The sequence below is a fragment of the Rhineura floridana genome, chromosome 9 (genome assembly GCF_030035675.1).
Source record: "Rhineura floridana isolate rRhiFlo1 chromosome 9, rRhiFlo1.hap2, whole genome shotgun sequence".
NCBI lineage: Eukaryota > Metazoa > Chordata > Lepidosauria > Squamata > Rhineuridae > Rhineura > Rhineura floridana.
The window spans coordinates 64,147,117-64,159,810 of record NC_084488.1 but is presented as its reverse complement, the minus strand read 5'-3'; the positions used below and the strand labels follow the sequence as shown (position 1 = coordinate 64,159,810).

The following is a 12,694-nucleotide window of genomic DNA, read 5'->3' as shown; positions in this document are numbered from 1 at the left end:
TTTCTAAACATAGTTAGTAGGAAGAAAGCCTTTCTGAACTCACTGGAACTTGATCTAGCTCTCTCAGTATAACGGTTTTAAAACACAGCTTTAGAAAGGAACCAGAGCCAGCTTCTGCCTTTGGAGTTGTTACTTACTTCGAGTCTCTTTAGGACCCAGCAACAACCTTCCCTCGTCTGTCGCATCACACCCTGCATTGCTATTAGTGCACATTGGCTGGGCTGTTGTTGCCGCCGCCAGCTTTTCCCGTTAGATTCTCTGCCCCTGGTTGCCGGCACAGGAAAGGAAACCAGAAAAGAGGGGAAGCCTGTTTCCCTTTTCCTTTTTTACACAGCAGCGTCGCACCCTTCTTAAGAGCCTTACGTTACGACGCGGCGCTGTTAGCGGGTCTGTCATCACCTGGGAGATCAGCCCAGCTACGAGCTGCGGGTTGGTTGTGCATGCGCCTGCGCGGGCGCATTTGGAGCAGGAGGGATTTGGACAGTTTAGGCGTCCTGCACCGTACGTGAAGTAGAAGGAGCGCGCGGCGTCCTTTTGTAGTTGGGTTATTATTATTTTTTTAAGTGTACTGTCGTCAGTTGGGAATCTGTGGCAGGTCTTTGGAAAAGGTTCGGGGAGGGGGAGGGGGCGGGGCGCGCCGTCCCCACTACCCTCTCCTCAGTAGCATTAAGCGGAGAGTGGAGTGCCGGAGGAGGGGGACGCTGCCAGCACCATCCTTTGGACCCTGTGGGCGCGCGCCTGCCTGCAGCTGGATGGAAACAGCCTGGAGGCTTGGCAGCCTCTCGGCAGCTGATGAAGGGCGTCCCCGAGCCTGCGCTCTGTGCGTGTTAAGTTCCCGCGGCTGCGTTTCAGACGGGAGATGTTGAGTGGAGGCTCTGGGAGAGGGCGCAACGGACGCTTGCGCGTGCGTGACTTAAAAGGGTGACCTGTTATCGCCCTCCCTCCCCCTGATGGACACGGAGTCCCCGGCACAGCTTGGTGCTGCTGCTGGTGCTCCTCCTCGGACGAACGGGCTTCATATAAACGCGGAGCCGCTGAGGGACCGCAGTCTCCCGCCCTTGTTTTGGCGGGATGCTGAGCTAAGCGTATCCCCCCCAGGGCATCTTGGCGGGCAGGGTGTGTGAGAAGGCTTTGGGGGCTTTTGCTTGGGAGGGGGCTTGGGTTTGTTTTATTTTATTGGGAGAGGGGCGGCTGCAGTGTAGGCGACAAAGCTCTTAAATGGCCAGCCCCCGGAGGAGTATTGAGTTGGAGCATTTCGAAGAGAGGGACAAAAGGCAACAGCGCGCGGGCTCCCGCCGGGGAGGGAGCAGCTCCACTTGCAGCAGCAGCTCTGGGCCCAAAGGGAACGGGCTGATCCCCAGCCCCGCGCACAGCGCTCACTGCAGCTTCTACCGCACGCGCACCTTGCAGGCCCTCAGCTCGGAGAAGAAGGCGAAAAAGGCGCGCTTCTACCGCAATGGGGACAAGTACTTCAAGGGCTTAGTCTATCCCATCTCCAGCGACCGTTTCCGCTCCTTCGATGCCCTCCTCGCCGAGCTCACCAGGTCTCTGTCGGACAACGTCAACCTACCCCAGGGTGTCCGCACCATCTATTCCATCGACGGCAGCCAGAAACTCTCCAACCTCGAGGAGCTGGTGGATGGTAAGGAGAACAAACACCTGCGCCCAAGTGGGCCGGGTAAGACTAAGCGGTCCTGGGGGTGGTTTTTGCAAGTGTCTTGACCAGACCTTTTGCTGCTGTCTACAATTCCTAGATGATGTTGCTCTCTTCCAGCTGATCCCCATTGTTTCTGTTCATAAATGAGGCTGCTCTCACTCAAAGGCTTCCCCGCTTACACATGCCCACTCGATCTTGCCTGGCGTTCCCCCTCTGGCCTGGCTCAAAAGGTGTACCACTGTATAGCCATAATGGTCAGCAGGGGACCCATACTGTGTTCCCTAGGTCAAAAGAGTTGGAAGATGGCTATTAGCCCACTGTCCTGTACAACACTCCTTTGATATAAAATCTTGATTCCCACATGTTCATAATGATATTGGAGGAATATATATGGGTGTACAAATATAGAATAAAATGAGTTGTCAGTGTCACTTGTGAAAACAGCTGGGGTCTTGCTCACAAGGCAAGTGATGGATATCTTATGTATGGTGTATGTATACATGTATGGTATAATCAATACAGTTTTCCAGACTGAGACATTCAATTTAGAAACTGTGGCTGCATACTCAAACTCAAATTAAACTTCAGGATTAATTTCATCTCTGATCCCTATACTCATTCCTTCCCAGCTCCATAATTCACTTTTTTTCTTTTTATTTGCACACAATGCATTGGACCTTTTGCAAGACAAATAACAGCAGGTCCAAACAGTTTAGGAAAGCTTGTTGAGCAGAAGATTGCAAAGCCTATGTGAAACATTTGGCAAGAGAGGGGAGAGAAAGCAGAGAATGTTGTAATGCTGTATAGCACAAATTGGGTAAAACTGTTTTTTGAGGGGGCTTCATTCCCTATCTGTTTGTGGAGCTGCATAATAATATAGCTAAAACATAAGAATGGCTTGAATATCTTTTTGTTTGAAAGCAGGTTATGAAGATAATGTCCAGCTTGTATATTTAGACCAAAACTGCACACTTGTAGGGGCATCATGTATGAAAACAATAACATTAAAACTGGCCATTAATGGACAAAAGAAATATGCAAGATTTTGGCCTAGGCAAGATTCTTTGAGTGCTCAAGATACTCATTTTCCACAACAAAGCTTGCAGATTTAAAACAAAAGTAAATATCAAATAATCTAGTACCAGTTTAGCAATGACACAATACTACATTGAACTTCATCACTCTCAGTTACTTCAGATCAGTCAGTCTCCATAATACTCTGTAAAGTGCACATCTCACATTTTATAGCTGTTAAAAGATTGGATTGCCAAATATTTGTGTTTTTGGAATTTGGAATTGGCATGTTCAGATAAGGACACAGTCAATAGATGTGCTACCTTCCCTTACATTCTTCAAACCCTTAACTGAATAGTTGATAGATTGCAGGGAGTGTGTGTGTTTGTTACATTGTTGCATGTATGACTTCAGTCTATTTGCTGTATGTAACCCATTGACACCATAAGGGCAACAATTTATTAATACTGGCTTCTGTCTAACCAAAAGGCTACAGTATGGCCAGGGGCAAGCAAACTGTAGCACTGTGACTCACCTGAAAATGGACTGGTGGCCCCTGGTAATCCCTGGCCCACTATTTGAAAAACACTGTTCTGATATAACTGAGTAGACAATCTGCATAACTATGGTGAAAGATTGTGTTTGTAGATTGTAGTTTGTAGGGAAATCAGATGCAAGTGACATGATTACTTCTTAATAATTGGAAAAGTCCATCTATACTTCAGTTTTTGCACTCATTCATAATCTTCCTTGCTTGCTTTTGATGAGCTTGCTCCAAGAAACAGCATGCAAGTGTTTGACCAACTGGGTAATAAAACATTTTGTTTCCGCTCCAACAAATGATAGTCAAAATTTTGATTGTGTTTTAAGAACCTTTATAATTATTTGAGATTTGTTTTTCTTTTTTTAAAAAAAAGAACTTGCAGTGCAATCCTGTGCAGGGCTACTCAAAAGTAATTTCAATTGAGAACCATGTAATTGTATTTATGATTGTAGGTGCAGTGTATTACCAAATCTAGATTTCCCTCATTCTATGGGAGATTTCACTTGCACTGGTGAGAAATGCCAATAAAGCATCTTGTGGCACCTTAAAGAGTAACATGTTTATTATGGCACAAACTTTTGGTGACTACAGTCCATTTCATCAGATGCATGAATGTTACCTTGAGTTGAAGGTGTGTGTGTAGATATATGGGTAATATGAATTGCTGTGCAAAATAACCAGCTGTTGTGTACATTTATAATGCCTTATGGAGAACTTTAATATAATCTGCCCATGAGAAGAGAATTATGGACATTTCCTGGTCAATATACTCAATCTGCAATAGACCTTGGGCAATTGTATATCTTGACTGTGTTTTATATATCTCTAGGTAATATGAATGTTCTCCAGTCAACATAAAAACTTTACAAGAAGCATGCTCTTTTATTCATATATAGTCTGTGTATAGAGATAGATGGGTGGTTTGTGTGTATTGTGTGTGTCAATGGAGTCCCTCTGTGAATGCAGAGGTAACTGTATCTGCAGCCTTCCTTCCTTTCTATCAGTGCTCAGAAGGGTAGGGGAGGGTCAAACCTTCTTCCGGAACAGCTGAAGGGGGGGGAGAGCCTGCAGCCACACTCTTTTTCCACATTGCTAAGCAGGAGGGACACTGCAAGTCACATAAAATTAGTTGGCTGCCTTCAGACAACAGATTGCCCACCTCTGAGATAGAAAGAAATGGCATATTTCTTGGAATGAATGAATGCCCACAGAATGGACAAAATGCAGTCAAGATACACATACTCCTTAAGGCTTGTTGGAGAACATATATATTTACCAGAAAACGTATATCGACCAGAAAACAAGCACTATTTCCTCTTCCTGGACAAATTATGTGCACATTCTGTGAGTTTTAGGAAGGCTTGTTAACCACTCAACTCACATTACACCTAATGTGCATATTTATTTGTAGCTTAATTAGTACGTATGTAATAAAGGTACCTTCATTTATATTTTACTTTAATGGTTGCAATGATATAACAACCCCCCTTTTTTAATTAACTTCATCATGTTACAATTGGAAATGTGTTATAATAAACATACTAGGATACAAAGAAACGTGCAGTAATTCCTTATCACACCAGATGCTGTGATGATAGCTTCCTGTGTGGATTGTTAATGATTTCCAATCTTTTATTTATTTTCAGATTTCTGACTCAATCTTTGTTTTTGAACTAGAAATATATTTAGTTTCCTGTTCCTAAGTGGTTCTTTGGGACAACGGATTTGTATCTGTTGTACTCTGGAAAGTCTTCTGCCAAAACTTCCCAAGTGAACAGATATCTTTGATAACCTAAAAAGATGCCACACTGATTTCATTTATCAGTCTTTATTCACTAGTTCTGTGATCTTGGCATCAGTAGAGACACCAAATGCATGGTCGGATGCCATTTATACAGTCATATTGATAAGCCATATGGGGAAAAATTATTTTCTTTAATGAGAAGTAGTATTATGAAAATGTAAATGTACTGCCTTCAAGTCGATTCCGACTTATGGCAACCCCTGAATAGGGTTTTCATGAGGCTGAGAGGCAGTGACTGGCCCGAGGTCACCCAGTGAGCTTCATGGCTATGTGGGGATTCGAACCCTGGTCCCCCAGGTTATTTTATTCTTTAACAAGAAAAGATCAGATATTCATTAGTCAAAAGGAGGGTGGAGAAAACTTTGGGACCAGTTACATACTTATTGTAAGACTGAGAGATCTAGCCTGTTGTCACTCACAGACTATTAACATCATTAATTCATATTTAGATATAATGTATGGTACTATGTAGGTCACAAATATCTTTCAGTTTTGTTAAAATAACCAGACGCTAGTATAAATCTGCCATGATCCTATCTTCGCTTCTAACTGGGGAAAGGACATGATAATCCTCTTATAAAAAGAAGCCAGGGTTGAATCACCTCGGAAGTAACAAAGAATGTGATAACAGTTTCATTTGAATGTGTGAACTTAGTTTAAGTTTCATATCGATTATTGTCTTGGAATGATCAAGAAAGAAATATGTATGAGCAAAATTAGTGTAATACATTTTTATTGTCTACTAAAACACCAGCTAGTATTTTCTAGGCACATCTTATGTAGCAAAGGTATAAAAGAATCTAGAGAGCAAGTAATTCTGTCATAATCATAGTTACAGTGTTTGTGTGCCATTTTTGAGCACCAGAATGACATTTTTTAGGACCACATCTGGATGCCATCTTTCCTTCCTTTTTTAAAGGAACCTGGATAGCCAGGTACTTGGGTACACCTGTCCCTAGTATTGTGTCATGTGGATATAGGAGACAAAATAGATAACCTCAAGATTTGATAATTGCAATGTGTTCTATCTGGGGCTACTGTGATGTTCATGTATTAGTGTATATATGGTAAGTGCTTTTTGTATAGGAGATACATGGTAAGTGGAATGAAAGAGGAGGGGGGAGTGAATGGGCAGTAGAATGCTGGATGATTGGCTGAGTGTTTAGAATGGCTGAGGGTATAAATGGAAGGATGACAGTTAAATCTGGGTGGATGGTGAACGTGAGTGGGTTGTTTTGGTGGGTTTTTGAGAGGAGATTGGGTGGAGAGTTGGTGGATGTGAGGAGAGTGTGGAGTTCGGATTAATACTAAGACCAGTACCTCAGGGATAGATGAAACCATATGCTTAAGTGCCTTTATAAAGTAATCTTGTTATCTCTGTTATTTAATAAATATATCTGGTTTACCAAAGGCCTAATCCTTGGCTGGGGTTCCACAGACCAGAAGGGAGGGTAAGGTAAATACCAAGGCTGAAGGGTAACAAATGGTGGCAGCGGTGAAGAGAATAACACCACAAGTATTCAGAGCAAACCAGGATTATCTGCATTGATACAAAGGGATTGGGACATCTTAAGCACGCAGTCACAGAGGTAACCTGATAGAGAGACTCAGGCAGAGTCTCTGGGAATACAGGTTATAGGATGTGACTGGTGGTGCTGCCTAGCAGGGGGATCTGGTGAGGTCTATGCTAGAGCGGGGAGAGAAACCATAAAAAAGGACGGTCCGGACTGGTGGAGTCCCTGGTGGTGCCTAGTGACAGGCAGTAACCACGAGCAGGTAGGAACCTGACAGGGAGAGCCAGGGAAGGGCATCACAGCTACCCTTGTGCCTGTGCCAGAATCTCCAGCTATTGATGGGAACCGACTACCACCAACACTTCCTGTAACTCTGGTGCTTAAAAGCTTGCGCTGGCTGCCCATGTGTTACCGGGCCAGATTCAGGATATCTTAAGAACCACCTGATTCCTCACATCCCAGCCTAATCACTGAGATCTCTGGGGGAGTCTATGTTGGTGGCCCTCCATGGCTCAGATGGTTTGTGGAATTCTCTCCCAACTGGTTAAATAGGCACCTTCCTTGTTGAACTTCAGATGTATGACCAAGACTTTCTTGTTTCAACAGGTATTTTAAGCTAGCATTTGGTTTTATGATTGCTTCATTGTTTCATTTTATGTATACCTTGTTTTTATGTACGCTGCTTAGAAATGCGAATGATTAAGTGATATATAAATGTCTTAAATAAATAATAGGTGGGCAGGCTTGATGGGAAAGAGATGATGGAAGTAGCATGATATTTCCACTTTCTGTGGCATCTGGAGTTTTTTTTACTTTAAGTGGTACTTTCAGAAGTATTATTTTATTTATTTATTTATTTAATTTAATTTATATACCGCCCTAAGCCCGAAGGCTCTCTGGGCGGTGTACAAAAAGATAAAAAACAAGCAATATATAAATACAATAAATACAATAAATCAAGAAAACAAAACAAACAAACAATAAAAGAACCAAACAACATCCAAAAATACAAATAATGATGAAAATACCATTAAAACACACATTAAAATGCCTGGGAGTATAAAAAGGTTTTCACCTGGCGCCGAAAAGATAGTAGCGTCGGTGCCAGACGCACCTCATCGGGGAGGCTGTTCCACAGTTCGGGGGCCACCACAGAAAAGGCCCTGGTCCTAGTCACCACCCTCCGAGCTTCTCGATGGGATGGCACTCGGAGGAGGGCCTTAGATGTTGAGCGCAGTGTCCGGGTAGGTTCATATTGGGAGAGGCGGTCCACCAGGTATTGCGGTCCCATGCCGTGTAGGGCTTTATAGGTCAAAACCAGCACTTTGAATCTAGCCCGGAAACAAACAGGAAGCCAGTGCAGACGGGCCAGAACAGGTGTTATATGAGCGGACCTTCTGGTCTGCGTCAGCAATCTGGCCGCTGCATTCTGGACTAGTTGTAGTTTCCGAACAGTCTTCAAGGGCAGCCCAACGTAGAGCGCATTGCAGTAGTCCAGTCTAGAAGTTACCAGAGCATGAACAACTGAGGCGAGGTCGTCACTGTCCAGATAGGGACGTAGCTGGGCTACCAGGCGAAGATGGTAGAAAGCATTCCGTGCCACCGAGGCCACCTGGGCCTCAAGTGACAAGGAAGGATCAAAAAGAACCCCCAAGCTACGCACCTGTTCCTTCAAGGGGAGTGTAACCCCATCAAGAACAGGATGAACATCCTCCATCTGGGCAGAGAAGGCACTCACCAACAGCGTCTCAGTCTTGTCTGGATTGAGCTTCAGTCTGTTAGCTCCCATCCAGTCCATTATCACGGCCAGGCAGCGGTTTAGCACGTTAACAGCCTCACCTGAAGAGGATGAAAAGGAGAAATAGAGCTGCGTGTCATCAGCATACTGATGGCAACACACCCCAAACTCCTGATGACCGCACCCAGCAGCTTCATGTAGATGTTGAAAAGCATGGGGGACAGTACCGATCCCTGCGGGACTCCACAATGGAGAGTCCAGGGCATCGAGCAGTGTTCCCCAAGCACTACCTTCTGGTGGCGACCCACCAAGTAGGAGCGGAGCCACTGCCAAGCAGTACCCCCAACTCCCAACTCCGTGAGTCTTCCCAGAAGGATACCATGGTCGATGGTATCAAAAGCAGCTGAGAGATCAAGGAGAATCAACAGAGTCACACTCCCCCTGTCCCTCTCCCGACAAAGGACATCATATAGGGAGACCAAGGCTGTTTCGGTGCCAAAACCGGGCCTGAAACTGGATTGAAATGGATCAAGATAATCAGTGTCATCCAAGAGCCCCTGGAGCTGGCCGGCAACCACCCGTTCTAGCACCTTGCCCAGGAACGGAACATTTGCCACAGGTCTATAATTGTTCAGGTTATCTGGGTCCAAAGAGGGTTTCTTCAGGAGCGGTCTCACAACCACCTCTTTTAGGCAGTCAGGGACCACTCCCTCTCTCAGAGAGGCGTTTATTATCTCCTTGGCCCAGCCAGCGGTTCCGGTCCTGCCAGCTTTCACCAGCCAAGAGGGGCAAGGGTCCAGCACAGATGTGGTCGCCCGCACCAGTCCAAGGATCTTGTCAACATCCTCAAGCTGTACAGACTGAAACTCATCCAATAAACAAGGACAAGACCGTGTTCTGGATGCTTCATTAGATCCCACTGCCATAATATTGGAGTCTAAGTCCTGGCGAATGCGTGCAATCTTATCCTGGAAGTGCCTCGCGAACTCATCACAGCGGGCTACAGATGAATCTATGATGTCCCGAGGGCCAGAATATAAAAGCCCTTGTACGATTTTAAAGAGCTCTGCCGGGCGGGAGAGAGATGCCTTAATTGTGGCAGCAAAATATCTCTTTTTTGCTGCCCTCACCGCTACTATATACTACTTAGAAGAGGCACTCACCAAGGCATAATTGCATTCGTCAGGAGTTCGCCTCCATCTGCACTCAAGCCTCCTCCTTTCTTGCTTCATCACTCTCAGCTCCACGGTATACCATGGAGCTGTATGAGCTCTACATAGGAGGAGGCGCATGGGAGCGATCGTGTCAACCGCCCGGGTCATCTCTGTATTCCACAATCCGACCAGGGCTTCGACAGGAGCGCCAGTCTTCTCAGTCGGGAAATCCCCCAGAGCCCTTTGGAAACCCTCAGGATCCATTAGTCTCCGGGGGCGGACTAATTTAATAGGTCCCCCACCCTTGCAGAGGGAAAGGGTCGCTGTGAGCCTAAACTTCAGCAAGCGGTGATCTGTCCATGACAATGGGGTAGATGAAAAAAACCCAACCACCAGATCACCATCTCCATGTCCAGTGGCGAAGATCAAATCGAGAGTATGTCCCGACACATGCGTTGGGCCAGTAACAACGTGAGACAGCCCCATGGTTGTCATGGAGGCCATGAAGTCCTGAGCCACCCCAGATAGAGCAGTCTCGGCATGGATGTTGAAGTCCCCCAGTACCAATAGTCTAGGGGACCGCAGCAATACCTCCGAGACTACCTCTGTCAGCTCAGTTAGGGAATTTGTTGGGCAGCAGGGTGGGCGGTACACCAACAAAATTCCCAGTCTGTCTCTCTGGCCCAGCACAAGGTGGAGACACTCCAAACCAGTCGACACCTGGACAGGGTGCTTGGTGAGTGAGAAAGAACTCCTATAGACCACAGCAACCCCACCTCCCCGTCCTTCGGTTCTACCATGATGCTGAACCGTATACCCAGGTGGGCAGAGCTGGGAAAGAGCAACTCCTCCCTGATCGCCCACCCAGGTTTCAGTTATGTACGCCAGGTCAGCCTCCTCCTCCGCAATTAAATAATGAACAAGGGAGATCTTATGGTGAACCGACCTGGCGTTTAACAACAGCACATGGAGATCCGAAGGCTGACTGATAGGACAACCAGCAGTCCTGGGGATGTGAGGAGAACCGGAACATGTCACAGACACTACTTTTCTGGGACGAGTTCCCCTTATCTGGCAAGTTCTCCTCACATATTATGTATGTTTTCCTAGACTACCTGCACCCTCATGTGATATCATGTTGCTGATGATGAAAACTAACAAGAAAAAGTAGCAGACATTCTGGTCTGTTTAAAGCAGATAAATAGTCATGTCTTGTTAATAATGAGAGCCAATCCTTGGTATGTATATGATTTATTTTGGAAATGACATGCTAACTTTGTTTCAAAGTGGCTGTGTTACTAGAACATTAGCATGCATCTGTTGGTAACTTTCACTTTTAATAAGATACTCCCAATGTTTAATTCAGTGGCAGATGGCAGCAACTATTTTTTTGACAAGAAAACCCCTAGCATAAGTGACATTAATTTTTACCTGCAGTATTAAGACCTTTGTTTCTGTTTTTCCCCTCTTCAGAAATCATAATAGCTGTGTGCCTAATCTAAACCACACCCTTTATAGGATGCTAATAATTACAAGATTAAATGGATGAAAAATGCCAGCAATATTCCTTAGTAATTGTTTACAATTTCTTTGTAGTGGAACTCGTGAGATATGCCATATTATTGAATACAATCCTCTTGGGGTGGTAGAGAGAGGGAATCAGTATGTAAATATTCTAATCACAGGGCAGGTGGGAGAAATAAATAAACAAGGATTGTGTAACATCTCAAAATTGATTTATTTGTCTGTAACTATATCTCTGCATAGAAAGACACAAGGAAAGAAATCTTGAGCTGGTATATAATGCATTGTAAATATTAGACTGTCACCTTCTCTCATATTTCTGCCAAAATACTCCAGAAGTGTGGCACAGATTCCGTTGGGATAGGCTGGCTGGTTACAGATGGTTACTAACAGTATCTAAGCTAGTTTTGTAATTCTAATACTTTTCTTCTTATATGCTTCTCATATTTTTAATGGTTTGTCTTGAGCTGTAGTACGTATTTGATTTCATAAAGGACCACATAATACACACAACTGATACTGTGTGGCAAACCTATGTGCTTATTTAGAAATACTGTTACTGTTTACTTTCTATGAATAGTTTGCTACATGTGACAATTTGGGCTATTATTCAAAAGCTTAATGTAAGTGCATAATGGTTTTCCTAATCTAAAATCTAACTTTTGAACGCAATGTGTGCATGCACACATTTCTATTAGAGACAAATTGTTATTTGTGAATGTATCACAATGGCAGACAGAAAATGATAAATATAAGATATTTTGGAATTGGAGACCATTAAAAAGACAAAGAACACTAAGAATATCTAAATGAGTTTGGATTTAAGACCTTTCATATTTTATTAAAAAGACACACATTCTTATTTAACTGCACATTTAAAATCTGTCATGCTTAGGTTTGCCTTGTAAGCTTTATAACACATTTCTTGGCATTACTGACCCCAGTGTAACCAATGAACAAAAATACTTCATTAGCAAAAGCATAAATATTTACTATAGCCCAAGAGAGAAATTATTTCTGCAAATTGATGTTAGCTTTCTGAGGGGAATTAATGTGCAACATCAGATATTATTTGTGCAGAAAGTGAAGAACCATTGGAATTAAATCCATATGTTTGAAAACCCTAGAATGTTTATATAGACTACAGTATATATTGCATAATAAACATTATAATCAAAATCATTATTTTTATGTGTACAAGTTATATAAAATATGGCCATGAATAAACATTTCCCCCTTTTAACAGAAGGCTTGCCTTGGAGGGAGGCATAATATTTGTGCTTTTCTTGTTCTGTGGTATAGAACATAACAAATGCTAGCAATTTCCCTTTATAAACAAACACATTCTTCTATTTTGGAGGTGAGCAAATTGTCAGTGCAATATCAACTCAAATGTAAGTCTAAGGAAACTGGATATAGGACATAGCAGCTTCAGAGGTTTACATTTTTTTCATAGTTTACACTTCTGAAATATCAGCCTACCCTTTCTCCAAGGTGAAAAGGGCTGCAATCTTGCGTTGTGTGATTATCATAATTTGCACTCCCTAGTGGTTAAGGTGCTGGGCTATGACCTGGGAGACCAGGGTTCAAATCCCCACATAGCCATGAAGCTTGCTGGGTGACCTTGGGCCAGTCACTGCCTCTCAGCCTCAGAAGAAGGCAATGGTAAACCACCTCTGAATGCCGCTTACCATGAAAACCCTAGGGTTGCCATAATTCAGAATTGACTTGAAGGCAGTCAGAGA

At 43.9% G+C, this 12,694-nt stretch overlaps 1 protein-coding gene across 2 annotated transcripts in view; it reads left to right on the top strand.

Moving 5' to 3' along the window:
- The first annotated feature begins 220 nt into the window (after positions 1 to 220).
- The window catches only part of DCLK2 (doublecortin like kinase 2), a 137,224-nt gene continuing 124,750 nt past the window's right edge, over positions 221 to 12,694 (top strand). The window contains exon 1 of one of the 2 annotated variants that reach the window (XM_061584679.1): positions 221 to 1,642. In XM_061584679.1, coding sequence (XP_061440663.1) covers positions 1,219 to 1,642 — 424 coding nt within the window. In that variant the 5' untranslated portion in view covers positions 221 to 1,218. The remainder of the gene's footprint in view (positions 1,643 to 12,694) is intronic. The other variant, XM_061584680.1, reaches the window with a different exon arrangement.